At 38.8% G+C, this 21935-nt stretch overlaps 1 protein-coding gene across 2 annotated transcripts in view; it reads left to right on the top strand.

Moving 5' to 3' along the window:
• Positions 1-21231, top strand: part of jph1a (junctophilin 1a) — a 36607-nt gene extending 15376 nt beyond the window's left edge. For both annotated transcript variants that reach the window (XM_041968817.1, XM_041968816.1), the window contains 4 exons: positions 6218-6336; positions 16353-17086; positions 18627-18723; positions 18850-21231. In XM_041968817.1, the coding sequence (XP_041824751.1) occupies positions 6218-6336; positions 16353-17086; positions 18627-18707 (934 nt within the window). In that variant the 3' untranslated portion in view covers positions 18708-18723; positions 18850-21231. The remainder of the gene's footprint in view (positions 1-6217; positions 6337-16352; positions 17087-18626; positions 18724-18849) is intronic.
• The last annotated feature ends 704 nt before the right edge of the window (positions 21232-21935 follow it).

The following is a 21935-nucleotide window of genomic DNA, read 5'->3' as shown; positions in this document are numbered from 1 at the left end:
GGATCTGGTTGGTTCATAACAAACCAGGAGATCCTGAATGTATTTTGGTCTTAAACCAGTCAGTGCTTTGTAAACTAACAGCAGGATTTTCAAGTCAGTTATTTGACAGACAGGAAGCCAGTGTAAAGACCTGAGGACTGGAGTTATATGGTCTACTTTCCTGGTCTTAGTGAGGACTCGAGCAGCAGAGTTCTGGACTAACTGCAGCTGTCTGATGGACTTTTTAGGGAGACCTGTGAGGACAGCATTACAGTAGTCCAGTATACTAAAGATAAATGCATGGACAGGTTTTTCTAAATCCCGCTGAGTCATCTGTCCTTTATCCCTCAATAGGTTTTTTAAGTGATAATAGGCTGACTTCACTATTGTCTTAATATAACTGCTAAACTTTAGGTCTGAGTCCATGGCTACTCCCAGATTTCTGGCTTGGTTGTTAGTTTTGAACTTAGATGTTTGAAGATGAGTACTGACTTTTAATCTTTCTTCAAAAATATTATTTCAGTTTTGTCTTCATTTAACTGAAAGAAGTTCTGGCTCATCCAATCTTTAATTTGATCGATGCAGTTGATCAGAGTTTGGATTGGACTGTAGTCTCCTGGTGAGATGGTTATGTAGATTTGTGTGTCATCAGCATAACTGTCGTAACATATTTAGTTGTTTTTCATAATCCGAGCGAGTGGCAGCATGTAGATGTTGAACAGCAGTGGCTCCAGAATGGAGCCTTGGGGAACTCCACAGGTTATTTTGGTTCACTGAGATTTACAGTTACCGATACACACAAAGTAGTCCCTGTCTTTTAAATAGGACTCAAACCAATTAATTGCAGCACCAGAAAGTCCAACCCAGTTTTTCAGCCGGTTTAGTGAGATGTTATGGTCGACTGTGTCAAATACAACGCTGAGATCTAGCAGTACCAGGACTGAAATGTTTCCGCTATCTGTGCTCAGGCGAATGTCATTAGTTTTGGTTGAAATTTGTACTTATGCCACTCATTTTCCATCAGCCTTTGACTGTGGACATTGGTTAGTTCAAATGAGGGAGTTCATGCATCCAGCAAGACAATGCTACCAATTAGCTTTACATTAGCATTGTTTCTCTAAGGGTGACACAACCTTGGCCTAACATATTATAACATGTTCAGGTTGTCTTGATATGTTCTATATTTCTGAGAAAACTGGTTGTCCAAAGACGGAGGAGCTAAAGGGCCAATCAAGGATTAATAAACATTAGCAAAGCAATGAAAAATAGGACGAATCTTTTGAACCCAGTGAAAATCTTTTCTTCATATCTTAGGCTACCTGCTCATAGTTATCGTCACATTTTACTGTTAAGGAGAGCTGCACAGATCTTGATAAGCCCAAAAAAGTAAATAAGCTCATTTTCCAAGAGATTTAACATAGTTATAGAGCATGTGCTTTTATGAAGTGATTTTCACAGGATTCTGTTGATGCAGTGATTAGTACAACTTTTCATTTTGTTTCTCCTGTTATCTGTCAGATATATTGATAATAGAGCTACTGTATATTTTAACTCTGCTCACTGAAAAAAATTATTCTTTGAGTTCTTTTTTTTTTAAATCTCCAATTATCAGTTAATTATAGTATCAGCTTTATGAGCTTGAGGTCGATTTTGCACAATTTCTTTTAAATGTTACTATTCTTAGCAAAAGGTGGACTCATCTTTTCCAAATATGATGTAGCAAACATTCAATTCACATGAATGATTAGCTGGCTCCTCTTCCAAAAATATAAATGTTAATTGTAATAAACAAGACCTAGCTGTACGTAAAACATTATGTAGCTTTTGAGTCTGCTTATCTTTACTTTTATTAAAATGAGAAACTGGATATAAAGAAAATGAAAGGGATTGAGCTCAGAACCCAATATATTAAATATATATATATATATTTATATTTTTAAGGTGTCACTTTTACACCATTGCCATTACAGAGCACCCTAGCTCATTCTTTAACATAAAGTTAGCTTATCTCAAAATAACAGTCACTCTGTCACCCATTTAAAACCTGGTGTGGTGTAGCTTTTTTGCTCCACCACTACCTCCCCTGCCAATGTGAGCCCATACCCCAGCCCAGGAATAATTCCTGAATATTTTCAAAGCCGATTTTTAGCTAACCACTAATGGTGTTAGTCATGCTTGTGTAATCCTGAATTAGCAACAGCCGGGAATTCAATAGCAGGCTTGCATGAGTATATGCATAGGGTAAGCTAAGTGCTAATTTGTGCAGACCGCATGTGCTGCTGCTGCTTTGGACATGGGGATTGTTTTGGCAGGATATACAGAGGAACAGCAATTTCTGATTAAGGCTAATGTGCTTGCATGATTGCAATTGTGCTTTCTGAGCAGGAGGCTCATTTGAAAAATAAAGTTGTTGCTGCACAGGAATAGTTCTGTCGTGGCTGAGCCTAGTTAAAAAGAGGGATGCCGTTTAAAGGGGGATTGTTGTGCTGATGCCTACTATAGACAAGTTCAGGACTCATCTTCTATTTTATTATATACCGTACCAGTCAGCACTCCATTTACCAAGCTGAGACTAAGGGGGAAGAGGAATGGGTCAGTGTGATGGAGAGCATATGGGAAGAAGCAAAGGGGGGTGGAGGGAACCAATAGGCAAAATGAGGTTCAGAACTGTGTCAGCATATGTGAAAGAAATTCCTCAAATAGACCATAGCCTGGGGAGTGATGGACTGAAGCTTACTCTCAAGGATTAGTGCGCACAGATCACAAAATCACACACATGTAATAAAGATATACACTTACTGTGTTCAACAGGAGACCAAGGTATGACAAACTTTAAAGCAGGATGCACCCTGCCGCATGGGAACTGTGGTTTGAAATTTAACTCTACAGTAAAATTAGAGAGGCTGAGATGCGTGCCTCAGCGGTTCTAAATGTCCGAGAGTCTTCAGAGGACAGTATGTCTCACTGTTTTAATCTCATTCCCTCTCTAAATCCTGCCGTTCTCTATTTCTCTTTTACATCTTTTCCCAGTATCTTTACCTTTCTCTCCTTTTTCTCAAAAACATCCTGCATCTCAAACACACAGAAACATACATTCCTCAGAGAGAAAGAGCATCTGTCAATACTCACTGCCCAACTGACTCAACACTCCTCACACGATTCATTTGTCACTGTAATAAACAGTGGATTGCACACTGCCTGCATCCATATCCTCTCAAATGGAGTCTCAGTTCAGGGAGTTGCTTCAAAGTTTTCCATCTGTCTAATCGGTATCCAGATTGGACGTGTGAGTGTTATTTTGCATTCATGCTAGCAGGTTCAAATACCTTGATTTCTTTGGACCCATCCCCAGACCAGTGCTTGCAGAGTCCAAAGCTTGACATGAACAGGTGTTGCTTTATATTCAGAAGCAGACTGGCTTCAAGTAGTGAGGCTGCTGCCTGTTTGACACGTTATAGAACCTGAAACTTTTTTAAAGGTCAACAGTGAGCTTGTATTTTGCAATAACCCACATTTTTGCTTTGAAGACTGTGATGCCATGTAATAATTTGACCTCATACAGGCTTGTTTTCATGATTTTTTGTCAAATGAACTACGAAACATACATTTTAATAAAGGAGACAAAAAATAACCCTACAGGATGATTGCTCATAGAGGCATAAACCTTGAATTACGTTCAATTGTAGTAGTAATTGTGTAGTGTAAAAATAGCATCCATCCTGGTGATAGTTCAACTGGAATAGGAAAAAATATTTTATTCTAGTCCTAACTCTGATGCTTATAACCCTAAACAATTAGTTTAATTTTCTAATCGTAGCTAAGTGATGGTATTTCAGAAGCCAACCAGGAAGTGACAAAGCATAAATGTTGAGGAATTAAGGAATCCAACAAAATGGCATCCATTAAGGTAATGTTGGCTTTGAAAAGTCTGCATTTTAAATCAACTTTGTTATGTAATCCTAACAAAGTAATATTATGACCTAAATCTTACCAGTAATTGACAAGAATATTTTAGAAAATAATTGTTGTATTATTGAGTGAATGTAACCAGGAGTGAAAAAACATTTTGTACAATACAGCAATCCAAATCCACCATTAAAATTTTTAGGTTTATAAATTGGTAAAATCAAAGCCATAGAGAATTACAGTATCTACCATTTGATGCATTTTGTCATCTTTCAATTTATTGTTTTAAATTTTATAGCATCCATGTTCTTCTGCAATACTTTTTAACACATCACAGAGAGGCGTATATTTCTTCCCAAGCAGTAAGGAGTGGAAGTTTATATGTAAATCAAGCCAGGAACAAAACCAAGTATCCTTGTTTTCCCTTCCCATTTTTTTCTCACCTTCTATTTCACTCTCCTCTTGTACCAGTGCTCTATCACACCTCTACTCCCATCACTTTCTGCCTGTCACCTCCCACCACCAGACATCCTGTCTGGGAACACTCTGAATCACTTCTTCTGTCTGCCCGTGACTTCACTTAGCTATGATCCTTAGGCTGTGCCATGGGCACGCTGTACAGCCATGCTTCCTTTTACTTGGCAGCATATTTCACACATTTCAGAAATAGAAGCCTATATGTCCCTCTGGCAGCATGTATTGCAAAGCGGACGTTACGGCATGCATGTCAGTGGTGTGATGTAACTGGAATGCTTTAAAGCAATTTTTTACCTGTTTGCCTGATCATGAAGCTAAACAGCACCAGCTACGAGCCACATCATTAAAAATCCTATTACTCATCCAGAAGCATGATGTGTCGTACTTTGTTGTTACGTTATCTGCTGCTGGTCAGTAGTTTCCAGAAGTTGTGCAGCCTCAGTGTGTCCTTTGTCTGTGAGTAATGCGGATACTTATTTCTGGGTCCGTTGTGGCTCCTCATGAATTTTAATATCTTGCTGTCCTGCTCGTCAAAAACAGGACAGCCCAGAGTCCAAGGACAGAGAAGTATTCTGAAATAGAGACTTATGTCTGTTGGGGTCATTCTGACAGAAAGACACAGAGTGGGGGCAGGAGTGAGGATGCAGGCGAATGAGTGCATGCCTCAATAGCCAGAAGAAGGAAGATGGGAATAAAAACAGGGGCGTTGATTGAAAGAGAGAAGGGATGGTAAAAGAAAGAGACAGAGGAAGACTATGAGCCGGGTTAAGTAGGGCAGCAGGCACAGCTGTCAATACTTACAGTAATATGTGAACTTTGCATCTGGATCCTTTCATTCCTTGCTGCACTCTCTTGTTGTTTGAGCATTCACTCTCACTATCCATTCATACATACACGAGTAATCCAGTTTGAACTGATATTTTTATGTTATTTGATTCTCCTGAGGGTCAGGCTTGAGTATTGGGGCATTTGCACGTTTTCAAGCCTGTGTATATGAGTAGAATATCTCTGAGTGGAGTTTTCAAAGGGTTTGTTAAGCAGGTTACTCCTGGCTTCTCCGTCTCTCATCATAGCACGCTCCCATAATACCTTTCAGCACTAATGCTAAGCTCACATTGATCCCAGAATATAGTACTTTTTTCTGCCTTTTGGTTTTTGAGCATTGCTGTTGTACAGAAGGTGTGGATACAAGATTAATGATGCTTTGGACCTGGTGTAACTTGTGCTTTATTTTAAAGACAAGTGTGATAAGCATATATGCTTTAAATCTACTGTTTCAATTGTGTGCTTAAAAATTTTTTTTTACATATATATTTATTTATTTCTCAATTTATTTATTGGCTTAATGCTTTCTCAGTCAGAGTAGGTTTTTCTGTTGCTGTTTACTTCATTCAAAGCCAATGTTTGTTTATATGAGTGTACCTGTTAGGCAGCATAACTGGTGGTCCAGCAGTACGTGCTTCAGACTGGATTAAGGACTTGCTTGAATGTGGCTGTGCTACAGATGAAAAAATCGGGATTTGGATTTGAGATAGAAACACAAGGGGAGGTGTTACATTATCCAAGAGGGATAGGATGAGTGATCCAGCTCAATAATAAGGGTAGAGAAGAGCAGACATGGAAAAGGAGGCGAGAAAAGATGAAAAGAGGAAGCCATTGTGTCAAATCTGAAAGTGGTAAATGGTCTGGGTTGTAAATGGTAAGTGGTAAATGTTCTTTTCTTTTTTAGGAGGTGTAAAACATGTTTGTAAATGTATCTGTGTGGTTAATGCCTGTTTGCAGAGCAATCTTTAGTTATAATTCTGTTCTCACTGGTATTTATTTAGTGCTGTTGTTCCTGTTTTTGTGTCTCCAGAACAGCCCATGCCAGGACAAAAAGCGAGGCTGCAGACCAGGCGGCCATCTCTGCTATACATGACTCTGAAATTGCCAGGGCGGTTGCCAGGGAGCTCTCCCCCAACTTCTACCAACCAGGTAACCTTTGAGAGCAAGCTTTCACACACAGCATGGGTGTATTCTGCAAATAATACTCCTGGTAGTAAAACATTAGTGTGTTAACATTAGTGTCTCATAACGCTTTCCTCTCTGAACTGGAAACACTTTGACTGCAGGTGCACTGAGAGGGGTGAAAGACCTCAATCTTCTTTGGTGAAATACAATACTTTTCCTATAGCTAAATTTGTCTGAGCATTTGCCGAGCTATGCAAGCAGGTATGGTTTTAAGTCATTTTAGACAGGACAGACCCAGAGATGAAGTTACAGTCCCTGCTAAGACTGATGAATGGGAATTTTTACACTTGCGCAATTAATGCCCAGCTCTGTGGTGTTTCACCTGCCCTGGTATTCAGAAATTCCCCCTCACTGAGTGGACTCAGCATGGACATGAAACTTCCAAGCTAAACTTTAGTCCCATTCTAGTCCTGCTCCCAGGATGTCATTTGAATCTGCAGGCAAACAATACAAACCATGTATTGGGCAACAAGTGGAAAGTTAGATCCTATGGATGAATAATGATGGATGCACTGACTGCGCTTGGGTTAGGCTTTGTCTGGGTGCACAAATGTGCACAGATTTGTTGTTTTGCACCATGTTCGAAAAGCAGTGATACTGCAGATGATTTGTAACACCACAATGGAGGACAGTGTTTGTGCTTGGACAAAGCAGAGCCTGCTCAAATCAGACCACTGTATTCTAGATGGAAGCTTGAATTCTTTGCTCTTAAAGCTCCAGTGTATAGGAATTACTCCCATCTAGTGGTGCTCTAATGTAATGCAAGCAACCGAGTAGTGCTCTACTGAAACCTCACCGTTTAAGAGTGTTATTACAACTATGGAAGCCACAGAGAATCATAAATATGAAAATGTCAACATTTCTCAGAAGTTCGAGTTTCCGTCAGGTGATGAGGTATATAATGTTTTTTTTTGTTTTTTTATGCCAATAAGTTACAAGCATGCCCTCCATGTATTTGGTACCAATCTACTGCTAATAGATAAAGTTATCATGTGAAATCGTTTTTCGTGACTTGCAGACTCAGATATCATCTGATGAAGGGAGAGAAAGAGGGAGAGGAAGAGGGAGAGATGACAGGGATAGTGGACATGTTGGCGCTGCAAGAGGAAGATCCTGTGCTGTGACATTACTTTGTGTTTAATAACATGTATTTCAGCTGATTTATCAAGGGAGGTGGGCTACATACTGATTCGAAATAATCTGAGAGATACTTTTGCGTTAGAATGCTTGTGGTTCTAGAGATAAAATCAAGATGAGAAACTGGTATTACTTTGGCCTATTTTGTCTGATTAGAAGGAGCAAAACTACCGCCACCCCCATTGACAAATCAGCTGAAATAAATCAAAACACAAGGGAAAGCTCTCGGAAAATATGTCTGAAAGAAGTGCACGGTTGCCTACTGGTATGACTTCTGTGAAGAGTAACAACAACTGAAAACTGTTGCAGCTCAGCTTTTCTACTGTAGGCTAACTAACAAATTAGCCATTTTATATAGCAAGTAACAGTAAATGATCTGATTTAAATGGGAGGATAAAGTAGTTGTGGGACTACCCTGCCCTAGGGTCCAAAATTAACACTCGCCAGGCGCCGAATGCGAGTAAATTTTTCGTTTGGCGAGTAAATCTCAGAGGGCTATCCGCCAAATGGCGAGTAAATGTTTGTACCAAATTAGTCACGTTTTTCAGTCTTCCTTTTGGTGGATTTCTTCTTTATGTTCCTCTGCTGTCTGCATGTATGAACGACGCGCACATACACAAACATGCACTGACGCAAACACTCGCACGTGACACAAGAATGCGCTGCACTGTTTCAGTTGTTTACCGTTTAGCTCAGGCTAATTAAGCAGGGTAAATATGTGGAGATTTTTAGCAGGAGCCGACCAGCTTTCCAAAAGAAAGCACGGTGAACTGGAGGATAAATCAGCAGAGCTTACAGCCCCAACCAGCCTGTTAGCTTAGCTTAGCTGTTTTCAACCTGAAGGGTGACGACAGCCACATAACGGGTTTGACGTGACTCCGCGAGACTACAAACAGCTGTCAATGATTAACTTATCAATATAATAGTAATGATATTTACTATTTTTGTTTTGATCAGTTATTAAGTTCATTATTATTATAAATAAGCCTTTATGATTATTGATTAGCTATTTATATTCAATATTACTGATTTGTGATGAATCAGATCAATAAGCTTTAAATGTATTATCAAATTTTGTTAAGTTTATTTTTTAAACAACAAATAAAAAGCAAAAATCAGGGAGGATGATCCCACCAAGGCCGTAATGCTGTGGCACAAGGACTGTTAGGAGCAGGAGGCCAGACTTCACGGACTGTGTGAAAGCATGAAGAGTAGAGAGGGAGGAGTCTGATCAGGTTTTAGTTAATGAATTCAGACATTAACACTTTATCAAATAAACCATTTTTCTTGTTGCCTTTGTTTAATGTTGCCATGACTTCCACTTTCAGTTTGGAAGTCACGGCAACATTAAACAAAGTTTGGATACAACACAACATAGTATTATAGAAAATAAAGTGCGTAGAGGTATGTGTGTGTAAAATAATTTAATAATTTGGCCAGTGAAAAATACGTTTGGCCGGTGGATTTTTTCATCTACCTGCCAACTTGGCCAGTGAATCAAAAAGTTAATTTCGGACACTGTCTGCCCTGTTTCTAACATAATGCCAAAATAAACATCACTGTTAGAGTGAATTAACTTACTTATCCAGCAGAAAGCCTGCAATGCTCCACCGATGTACACTCTCGTTTGCTCCCGGTCATGTGGGGCAAAGAGTATGGATAGTCCTCCATTTCAATGTAAACTGGCAAGCTGCATCATCCACGGTCGTCTTGGCTTGTTTGTCCCCTTTCGGCTACTGTATTCAAAGATGGTGATGCAACATGGCAGCCTCCAGTCGGGAGCGCCGCCACCTATGTATTTATAAATAACTAATTCTAAGCTACGAGAAAGCTTTCATTTGAATGCAGTTGTGATTAGATTTTGGTAAAATACATATTTATGATACCAATACTTGATTTTTGCACATAAAAACTTGTTATATTTTTTACCTCGCCAAGATGAAAATTATGTTTTTGTTGGCAAAACAGACGAATTTTGATTTTTCAGGAAATCTCCGAAATGGAATAAGGAACAACTGATTGGATTTTTGGAGGTGATTCACATCTATGCCTGGATCCAGGAATTTTAGAAACAATAGAACAGAGGGGTCATTTTGACACCTTGCCAACTCGGCCTTAAAAAATGATCAATGCAGCATTTACAGTGGCCAATTTCCTTTCCCTTTAAATCTTTCCTATCATTTACAGGTAGACAAAGCTTCAGTAAATAAATAAATAATTTGTTAGCATGTGGGGTTACTTTGGGCTTGTATTTCAAATAGAAAATACCAAATACTTACTAGCTTACAATATTCGCTTATCAGCTAACATATAGCAAAATTAAATAATTTTTTAAAGTATTTATATTTTTTATTAGTTATTTGAGGTGGAACAATTAGGAAAAAAGTAATAATGAAACAGAGCGCTGGATGTCAGCTGATATAGATTTTTTTGTATCGCATGTTGACAGCTCAATAATGAACGCACTCCAGGTCATTCTTGCATCAATGTAGCTCCAGTAGAGGACCCATGCATTCACTGCAGTGATGTCCAAAACATTATAAAACACCACAATAGGCTATCTTCTAGTTGCAGCTCGAGATGACTCAGCATCTTGTCAAGGACGTCTACTCCTAACTTGGTCCTATTGTAGTAAGAGGAACTGATCTTTTCTCCCTATCTGGGTCTTCCTCATTCATTTGTTGGAGCATAACCAAAGCTTATTCTGCGGTCATTCTTCTGTTTCTGTTCTTTTTTTTTTTGTTTGCTTGTTTTTTTACAAGTAATTACATTTTGGGTTTGATCCAGGTTATCATCTAGATTATTTACTATTGGGAGATAGGAAAACATTGCCATTAAAGCTTATAACTCAACAGATAATGCTCAGATTCACTGACAAAAAAAAAAAAAAAAAGTCCATTAAATGAAAAGAGCTTGATAATGCATTTGTGCTTCTTTGCATTCAAGCAGTGGGTGAAATCAGGAGTTTTCTTTTTTTTTTTTTATAAGTTATTAATCTGTCATCATCTGAGATGAAAATGGCTGTAGCCCCTGAACTAAAATGTAAATTGGGGATACTTGGCTGAAAAATGATTCCACACGGGGTACATTGTTAATAAATGTTTGGTATTCACTGCTACAGTGCAGTATGCAAATAGCTTACAGAAATATGAGTGTAGGTGAAAGACACTTTAAAAAAGTTTCTCATCTTTCCTCTGCCTGAAGGTTTAAGTGGCACACTGTCACAGCTTACAGCAGTTCACAGCATTCGGTGTCAACTCAACTCTGTTTAGTCTATTTACAAGGTAAGTTGAGTTTTACAAGGCATTGGCAGACATATAATACAACATAAATAGTAGGGATCCTTCTATTTATTTATTTTTAAATAAAAACTCTTGCGCTGATTTTTGGTCAGAGGTGGTGCCACTAGAAAAATCCCACAGAAAAAAAGCAATGTTAAAATATATAGAATTCTTTAAATAGTTTTGGAAATTTTCTTTCTGTAAAAAGAAAAGACAATCATAAAGTAAAAAATAAAAAAAGAAAAGTTATATAATCCAGAGGCAAACATTTAGCTTCTAACAAGACAAGCCAGTATTCTGATTATAGATGTGGAAATACTTTTTTTTTCTAAATTATAACTGTAAATTCAATTAATTTATAGCTTCATAAATAAAAATAAAATAAAACATTTACAACAGCTATTTCTGGTGCATGGTTTAACAAATATTTAAAAAGGCTAGATATTTAGAGGAGCAATGTCATACCATTTTTGTTTATTTTTATTTACAGTGTAAGATCTTTACTATCCGTGCCTCTTCCATCTGGTGTAATATATTTAGACCTGTGAGCAAGCGACCTTGGGCCCTTGCCAAAAGCCACTACAAAATAGTGGGTGACAAATAGATTGACAATGGGGCCCATTCAAGCATGTCTCTCTCTAAGCCATAGAAATGGCTAGCCAGGGCCAGAGACATCCTGCGGCCTGTTTGTGTTGTGGAAAACGGTGGTCATGCCTGGCAGGCTGAGTGATCTCCAGGTCCACAAGTCTGTGTAGAGAGTGTCCTTGCCTTATAAGTCACATCATGAATGAGAGAGTGTCCAGTGTTATAATAATGTGTAGTTCGGGGCGATGTCAGAGCCAAAACATTTAAAACCTTTGGTCGTTCAAGTCCATATGAAAGCCAGAAAGACACCTGCAAATAGCAAAACTTATTTGACTAATGGTAATGAATTTCTTGTTTGTGAAAAGGTTCACAGTCTGACTTTCTAGTTGTGTGATGCGTATCCTGCCCTTTTAGCAGGTTATCTATGTTTGAACGTAAACAGCTTCTGCTATTTGCAGCTTCCAGACAAAATTATGTGTTACTCTCAAACAAAAGCCATAGTGTCTTTTAAACAACAGTTAAAACACTGTTCTGTTGTTACCTTGTCTCTGCTGGAGTTGCTGTGGAACAACGCTGTTTCAACTAAGGAAATTTCAGTAAAAGGAACTTGTATGACTTCCAAACTAATCTGATTTGCTACCTGACATCCTCCCCATCACTTGGCTTCTAATAAATCCTGTAGGGTAACAACTAGGGGTCTAAACCCCTTGTTGTTTGTAATTAGCATTTCAGACTCATAGCAGATTATCACTAAGATTGGGAGTGTGTGCTTCAAAAGGGAAGAGAAGGCCACAGCGAACAGGACCCTGACCTTTACGATTGATTCACACACAGCACCCCGGAGGGGGAACAGTAAGGGCTTGCTAGGCGTGGCCTATGGCGTGACGTTAATTGGGCTATATTTGGTGCCGGTGTGTGCTCACTGGGGTCCAATGGAGGCATAGCTGAAATCCTTATGCACTGAGAGGACCTCACTCCCGCACTGACAGAGCAGCTGTCCCTTCCTTCAGCCAGTGACCGGAGGGTGTAGGGAGTTGGAGGAGGGGGGACAAGAGATGGTGGTGTCATCAGGGATCCCGCTCCGCCCTGTTTGACCCATTCAAGGTGCACTTGAACCAGGTGGAATCATAAAAGCTAGGACCTGTCAGGGCTGGAAAGCAGACATGAGCAGGTGTTACTGTATATTCATAACAGCAGGTATGGAGTAAGTTTTCACTAAGTCGTTTTGCCTTAGTTTAAGGTCTGCAGAAACTTCTTATGACTTTCAAGTATACAGAATATAAACTAGTTTAAGTAGCAGGTTACCTAATCTTTTTTCCAGATTGCAAACGCATTTTCCAGCTGTCCCACTTGTTGAAATAGCCTCACACTAATGTAATAATATAGTCATGTGACAAGAAAGAACACCCTCTTTAAGTTTTATGTATCTGAACATGAAAAAAAATCCTCTCATCCATATCAGGCCTTAAGAACAGGTAATACAACCTAAGATGGACAACAACACATCACACTGATTTATTATCTATTTAAGCTAATTTAATCAAGAGCATTTAATTAATTGAACATCGGCAAGTGTGAGCATCTCTATAAAAGCAGATGCTTTGGCACTTTTCTAATCTGCAGCATTGAAGTATGACTAAGAGGAAAAGCATTAGCAATGATCTTAGTAAAGCAATTTTTGCTGCCTATCAATCTTGGAAGGCTTATAAGGCCATTTTCAAGCATTTCCATTAGAGTCCATTACAGTAATGAAGATTATTCACAATTAAGACAGCAGCCAATCTTCAAAAGAGTGGGCATCTCAGCAAATTCACTCCAAGGTGATGCAATCGTCAGAGAAAAAGTAACAGTAAAAAACCCAAAAGCAACATCTCAGACTCTGCAGGCCTCAGTTAGCATGCTAAATGTTAAATTTAATGACATTACAAAGAGGAAAAGACTGAACAAGTGTATATTGTGTGGAAGGTTTGCCAGGAAAAAGTTTCTTTGCTGTAAAAAGTACATGGGCTCATAGCTTAAGTCTGCAAAGTTGTTTCTGAACAAGACTTCTGGAACAATGTTGTTTGAACAGACAAAACATGAAAACCAAGTTTGGTCAAAATGCACAGCATCACGGGTGATTGAAACACCCTAAACCAACTATCAAGCATGATTGTGGAGGGCTGATGGTTTGGGCTTGTTTTTACCTCGCTGTCGACTATTAAATCTTCTGTAGATTAACCCATTCTAGTATCATCGGCAGCATTTGACTGCAACAGCTTGACTGAAACTGGATAAAGTAACCGAACAATAATCCCAAACTGTGCAACAAAAAACAACATCAGAGTGACGTAAAAAGGAAATAGTCAAGGTGTTGCACATGCCTGTATTCCAGGCTTTCATTAATTCTGAGTAACATCACAGCTCTGTTTTTTTTCTCATGTTTGCATGCAATATTCCCATAAATTACACATTAGTGCATGCAAACATGAGGTAGTCAAGGTTTTTCTTTGCATTTTGCAACTTGCCAATCAAGCACAAGAAAACATTGCTTGCACACAACCAGTAGCTATGGCCAGTTGGCATTAGCTCATTTACATGTGTGAGTCCAAATGTACAGTATATATGTCCATGTGTGACTGTGAGGATGTGCGTATGCAGCAGTAGTGTATGCAATCTGGCCCAACAATAACAGCTCCCCCTTTCCATCTGCTAGTGTGAGTAGGAGGTTGAAAAATAAAATCTGAAAAGCTACAAATTGACTCATGATACTCAAAACTAACTAAACATGATGCAGTCACAAGCCACAGAAGAGACAACTGTGTATACTGGACAGTACAACACTGAGCCACAACCTTAGAGGCTGAAAAATTACGCAAATACAAAAAAAGCTAATGACTGCAGTTCCCTAAATGGCCACTCATAGAGCAAATCAGCTTGACAGTAAAATAAAATATGTTACACTTAAGCACCAGTAACAGTTGAGGCCTTTGTAAGTATTTAAATAACTAAATGACTGATTTTTAGCTTTCTGCTGAGGTTCTGCTGAAATTTACAGTGGTTATGTCCATCTTTTATACATGTCCTATGTCTAATATGGTTGCCAGATATCAAAAGCCATGCCAGAGGCTTAAATGTTCTTCATTTGACTTACATCTTCACTGGAACCCAAACGATATCTCCACATCAGCTCCCCTTTGGTGGAGAGTGTTAATTAAGACCAGGAACCCAATCAGTACAAATCCATATTACCACCATCTGGAAGCTGTTATCTCATTTGACATATAGATCCAAGCAAAACTCTTAAATCAACAGTTTGCCTGCAGCAATTAAAACATCTCTTTATGTCACCTGTTGTCTGTGCATCAGACAAGGCAGCAGACAACACCTGCCATAATTCATATAGCAGCAACAGCCTTGGGTTGGTGTTTGGCTGTCAGCTCTCCATGAAAACTAGACTGAAATGGAAAAATAAAAAAAACAAATGCACTTCCTATTTTCTTATGTGGATAAATATGTACTGCCTCCTTATGAATCTTAAGCTGAACCTTAGCCAACAAAGGCAAAAGAATATAATAACTGCACAAGCTTTACTTCATCTCCTCAGTTTACACACACATACATACAACTGATACACACCCCTAAGTTTCAGTCAGAGAAGCTTCCCTCTTCTTACTTCTGTTCATCTTATATTAAGGTCAGGAAGAGTTAGACTGGGTGGTAAACAGCCAATCCACAGATTCATTGTGTTTCATATGAGTGTATGATTGTGTGTATGTCTGTGTGTGTGTGAGAGAGAGAGAGAGAGAGAGAGAGGGGAGAAAGAGAGGGTGTGTTTTGCCAAGAGTGCAGTGGAGCAGAAAATGTGCAGCAGATTAACATGAGCAGAACTGGCAACCTGCAGCTTAAACAAAAGCTTGTATTCTAATAACCTCAATGAGTCAACAGTCATGTTAGGAGAGTTGTATTACAACTAAACTCAGGAAAAAAAGATACTTGTCAGCACATACATTACACGGTGTAAATATTTTTCAAAATGTCACATCTAACTCTTTATTATTCTTTGTTTTGAGTATTTGTGTTTTAACTCATTAGCTGTACCATGTCCTACTTTAATGTCCCTCTTTAGAAGGCTGTAGTCTCAGCCCAGTTGATCAATGTTCAAATGAAAGAAACACCACGGCCATTTGGGTAACTGAGTCTAAGTATGTTCCAGCTGACCTGGCAAGATTCCTTGGTTGAGTACATCTAATAAATCTCTCGCTTGTCAAGAGGAGGAGTGCTTTACACATGCTCAAATATCTGCAAAATAACCACACAATTCTTATTGTGATGTATCTTGAGTCAACATGCTTCTCATGCTGAAACACCTTCGAATTTAAAAAGGCTGCAAAGGTGAAGTGGGCATAGTTTTTTCATTTTTATGACAGTAAGTGTTTCAGCCCTACATGAGTGTGAGGCTTGGGGTCATTTAAGTCCCAAAACCATTTGGAAAATGCCTGGAATCACTTGCAGGAATCTGTCCCCAAACAGAGGGGAAATTACTCTGGCCCGCCCATGGAGCCCTAACTCTTATTGAGCTATGGTGTGAAATTAAGCTTGGTAGATGTGCTTAATCCCACAGATGTTTAGATACCCCTCTGTCTCTTTGTAGTGGGTTTTATTGCTTGTGCGTGTTATGCAACAAATTAGGAATGCCATGCAGCTGAAAAATATGTGGAGCTTATGAGTACCGAGGCCCCAAAGATTCCACAACGAGGCCCTTTTCACAGATATGGGGTCAGCTACCCTTGTCTCCTCTGAATTTCATATTTATGTAATTGTTCTGATGGGTAATTATTGAATTATTGTGTGCAAACGTAGCTTAATAAGTGACATGGATAATGTAGTATGAGACATCTCTAAAATCCTTCAGACTCATCTCTGAGATTAACCCATTTTCAAACCCATTATTATCTGCAATGTTAACATGTCTTATCTCTATCTCTTACTTCTCAGGACCGGATTACATAAGACAACAGCTAAAGGAACCTGTAGAGATTAAAGAGATTCCTGTTGAAAAGAAAGAGGAGTCCCCAAAGGATTCTCCCCATTTTTACCGCAAAGGCACCACTCCTCCCCACTCTCCCGTGGCCAGTCCTGCAGCTACGCCTCCCCCCTCACCTGAACCCAGCAAGAAGCCAGGTTTGATTCCCAACAGCATCACCCGCCAAACCAGCAAAGATGAAAAACCGTCCCGCAAGAAGAGCAAAGAAGAGAAGTCAAGTTACAAGGCCAGCAAGGATGAACGGTCGAGCAGAAAGCTGAGTAAAGAAGAAAGGTTTTCCGTCACTGATGGTCCCAAAAGTTCTCATGCGTATATAGAGGCTCCACCCAAAACCTCTAAAGTTCAGCAAGCTGCCCCAGCGTCTGCACCTCCACCACAGCCTCCTACAATTCCAGTCAATGGCCAGCTTCACAGTGAGTACCACAGTTACTACGTCAAGGCCCCTACGAGGGGTCCTCCACCTCCAGAACCTGAGGATATGGACGAAGAGCCTAGTGCCCTGGCCTTGGCACGTATGCCCCCGCAACATAAGTCTGTGAGCACTCCTACCCCCACCCCTAAGCCAGCCTCCATACGGGAGAGCAAGAGCGACCCAAAACTCAGGAAGCAGGATTCCCTAAAGCCAAAGAGCCTCGCAGACACTAAGAAAGCCAGCATGGAGATTGCAGACAGCACAGAGGAAACAGTAAGTATCAGTGAACCCTTTCTAGCTAGGAGGTACATGGTTTGTGTGGTCCAACTCTGTTATTGTTGCCTTAAACTTTTCCCTGAATGGACATGTAGTTGGCCTACATTTATTTTTAGAAGTGTGAATAATAGCAATTCTTATCAAAGTGACTCCTCAAAACATGCATCCATGTTGTCCTTCTGCTCTTCATTCTTTTCTCCATATTAGTTCAGGTTCATGTAAAGCAGACACTCTGAGTGATTACAAATCTTTGGAATGAATGTGGTCAGACCGTAGACGGACTTCCAAAAATTGATACAGATGACTAAATTTATATCACACCAGCCTCAAAACCAAAAAGTTGGCTTTAAGTCTGTATGGAAAATGCAAAAACCTGAGACCCTCTAACCTATGATAAGGAAGTATAGAAGCTCTGTTATGCTTTATGAAATATTTTGCCACCTATCCCCTCAGAAGATGGATCACGTCGCATTTACTTTCATTTATTCTGAAAATGACTTGCATGCTCTGATGAGATAGGTGTCTTCCAGGATGGCACAGCATTCATTTTCTAAAGTAAAAGAAGTCACTGAATGATTTTAAAAATACCCCAAGGTAGTTAAACCATTTTATAGTAAAATGTTGGCGCTCTTCACCACCTAAACTATTCTGGTGGTGTTTTATTATTCCAATTAAATTCCTAAGGCTTGAGAGATCAGTGCCAAGGTACATTAAAATTGTGCTTCACTAGCACCTTATTACTTATTGTTTTTCCTTTTTGTTACTTGTCTGCTAAGCTAATAGGCAGCTGATAGCTACTGATCAGTAAGCAGTAGCTGATTTATTTAGCTAACCAGATTAGCTTAGCTTTATACAAAGATAGAACACAGGGAAAATTTTACATGTGAAATTTAAATGGAAAAATTGCAATTCTTGATTTTACATAGTGTTGAAAACCAAACAATTTCTTAGGTTAGACTTAACTGACACTGTGTTAAGCAATGCTAAGGTATCAAAACATAGCACAAAAAGTAAGAAAGCTCTTTAGTGACACTACTTAATGTTGTATTTTACATTGTTGGAAAGCCTGATTAGTCACCTTGACAACGAAGTATACTTGTGAGGATTGTGCTTCTGTGGAGTGAAAACAAATAGGAGAATATTACAGGCGATTTTGTTATATTTTTGGTGGTACTATCACAGGATTGGCTGTGCTGTTTGTTTCACAGAAACACAATGCTTACAAGTTGTACCTCATTGTAAAAGGTGACCAATCAGGCATTCCAACAATGTACAATACAATATCTGCTACTCCTAGTTGATACAATATCAACTGCTAGTGACACACACAAACACACACACACACACACACACACATATATATATATATATGTATACCATTAATACGTTTTGTGCCTTTTATATTTAATGTTTTATGATTTTTTTTATATATAGCTCATTAGCAATACATAACATTTGATGTTCTGTTACATGACTGTTTTATATCTGATCTTTAATATATTGTTCACGTTGTTTGTTTTTATTGTTTGTTTGGCAGGGTCCCAACTCAGTCCTTGTTGCTATGGTAATGCTGTTGAATATTGGCCTTGCAATTATATTTGTCCATTTTCTGACATGATGATGATGTTCCTTAGGTAAGTAAATTTTAATCCAGTAGATTAATGTTTATTTATTTATTATTTTTTTTACCCATGGTGTGTACAATTTTTATCTGAAATGTGACAAGGGGCCAATTAAATCCAAACTGTTCTACATTACAGTGAAACCATGGCAACTGGTACAGTTGCATCACCGGCCTTGAAAAGTGAAAATGGCGCCAGTGAGACACGGGGGTAGCCGGAGGTGTTTAGGAATCAGCATGACACCGAAGAGAATCGGGAGGAAGGCATCACAACTACCAACCTGTCATTGGCCTTCTTTTATGGTCAGCCCTGTGAATTAGCACTCCTTTGGCTTCTCTAAAAGCTAAAGTGAAATGTCGTGTCTAGTGACATTTAAAAAAAAATAAGAAAAATGAAAAAAGGTTTAAAAATGCAACTAAACATACAGTCTGAAAAATAAAAAAGAAGTTGTTGAAACCCACACATGTGCTGATCCAAGCACAGGTCTCTGTAGCCCACTTCCACTGCCTTGGCAGCGATAGCAGTGGGCTGAAGGACCTTGCTGGAGGAGTGTGGAGATGCACTTTTAGATGACGGGAGCAAACAGCTGCCTTTCTATTTTACCATCTGACGTTTTGATGAAGAGATGTGAGCCCAGCCCTGGAGCGGCCAGGGAGGGAGGGGGCATGTGAGGGCTTGGGGCTCGGGTGTTTGGAGGGGTTTTTTTGAGGGTTTCACGCCACTGTTGCAAGAGGAAACTAGGCAAGACCGTTGCCAGCAGTCAGTGCTAGCACGGTCACTAGCCAGTCTTACTCTGTTAACCCAATCAGTGCAGCTTTCTCAAGCTCCGTCCATTGTAACCCAGGATACACTGCTTTGAAACACTCCCCGTGCATGGTACAATTTTAACATTATTGTTTTTGTTTGTTTGTTGTTCTAATGTAGTTTTTTGTTCATTATCGTTCTCTGAATGTTGGTTACCTGCAGTCAAATGATCATAGAAATCTCTTCACAGAATGAGTAAATAAACCTATTTTCCCTTTTTATTTGAATTTTACTCATATCTAACAACTGCGCTGTAATTTGACATTACACATCCATGTTACTGAAAGTGCAATATGTTTTTTTTTTTTTTTTGAAAAGCTTATATTTTGCCAAAAAGGGTATATTCTAAAGATCCCTTTCTCTGTTTTACTTTTTCATACTTGCATAATTTTATTAGCCTGTTTCGAGAGAAGGCTTTAATTGGCAAGCGTTGCGATGAGAAACTTGGTTCATATTTTATTTTGATTCATATTAAGTCAGGTAGCTCTGTGAGAGTGAAGTAATAAATGTCTTATGTTATTTTGGAATCAGAAGGAAAATTGTTTAATTGTACATGCCTAACACCCTTTGGCTTGAATTTCTTCACTCCATTCTTTGCTTTTACTGTTTCACCACACCACAAAGATGCAAAACCACTGTCCACAGAGCTGCTTGAGAAGGCCCAGCAGTGCTTGCATGCGTATGAGACTGGATCTTGTGGACAGTGGAAGTTTATTCAGGTTGAGACCATGGGGAATGTCGCTCCAGGGAGAAGGAGAGATGCCTTTAGAAGTCTTTAACAGTGCTACTGTTTACCTCAAAAAAGATGAGGAAGTGGGAGGGGGGGTGGGGGGGTGCCATCCTTGTCTTAACTCTGTTGTGTGAAGGATATTCTATCTATTGTCATCACCTGAATCATGCTTTTTAAGTCACCTCATCCTAGCTGCTTGTAGTTTTTGTTGCAGTTCTGGCATGAGTTTCTTTAAATTTTAGTGGTTATTTATATGGTGGACATTTACTGCCACCTTTACCAAGATTCATTATTTATTCATTGTACAACTGATGTGTTTGTGAACATTGGTCATCATGAAAAGGGCTTAATTATGTTTTTTTTTTTTTTTTTTTTTTTTTTTTTTTTTTTTTGCTGCATTTCTGTTTTTGAAGGTTAGCTTGATTAAAAAAAAGGAGCAGCGCGTTACATTTAGGCAATTCTGCAGAGCCAGTTTGCAAACTGTCCACAAAACTACTGGAAAACTAATTACTGAAATTTACTCCAAATATTGTATAAACAATATAAAAGGTGAAGACTGGCATTTTAGAAGGTTTAACAGAACTGTTTATGGGATATTTTTTTGAAATGCAACATTGCATGTTGGAGACATTTATATATAGATTATTATATACTATTTGTAAGGATTTTTACAGAGCACAATCCAGAATCTGGTATGAGTTGGTATTTTTCTAACAATTTGCACACCTGTATTTTGACAATGAATATAACTTGTTTGTAATTGGTAATGTAATGCACATATGATGATGTTTGACAGTGGAAAAAAATACTTTATTTCTAATTGGTCATACTGTATGTACCATTTGGGGATGTTATAGGCAGATGTACTTGTTTGAGGATTTTAGGAAATAACAAGGAACTGAGGGATAGCGTTACCCCACTGATTTGTGCGACGTCTTTGGAGATGAGGTATGTGTATAACAATAAAGATATTATGCCTTGTTAAACAAAGTTATGCTTTCTTCTGATATTTTAACCACTGAAACCTGAGATCTGCCAGTTTGGGGTCTCTGGGAACAGGTGGTGCCAAACTGTTCCAAAATGTCTATGTTGGAGACCTCGCTTGAACTTAATCTTCACAAATTCAACATCACTCCAAAGAAATGGTCATATTCATACTGAAAGTGTTTTTCTTTTTAGGGAAGCATGAAACCTTTTTCATCTTCATTTATTCTTCACAGTCACTACTGTCATCTTAACGAATCTCACAAGTGTTCCCTTTTCTATGACTCCAAAAGCATTCAAATAGACCTTGTGGTTGCAAAAATATACTCAGTTATAGGTATGCAATTTTTGAGCAGAGGCCTAAAAAACAGACATAGGCTTCACGGGGCTTAGGGTTAAATCTCTTTTATTTCCATCCTGCAAAGACAAAGTATATAAGCACTCTTTGTTGTAACTAACAACTTTAATTTCTTGATCTGGGAATTTTTATATTCCAAAGGGGGCTTCAAAAAAACAGAAGAGATTTATAGATTTTAAGCTATCCAAGCCATCCAGTTGCACACTCATTGTGATGTCTGCTCCTACACAGTTCTGGCAATTCAGTGTAATGTCTGGGAAATATGGGAACCTGAGAATGCCTTCATTTTTTCTTATAGCCTTATCTTGTATTCATGGAATCAGTTATTTTCCTTTCAGGGTGCTACAC

This window comes from Melanotaenia boesemani, chromosome 18, assembly GCF_017639745.1.
Source record: "Melanotaenia boesemani isolate fMelBoe1 chromosome 18, fMelBoe1.pri, whole genome shotgun sequence".
In the NCBI taxonomy this organism is placed as follows: Eukaryota; Metazoa; Chordata; class Actinopteri; order Atheriniformes; family Melanotaeniidae; genus Melanotaenia; species Melanotaenia boesemani.
This window is presented reverse-complemented; position numbering and strand designations above follow the sequence as displayed.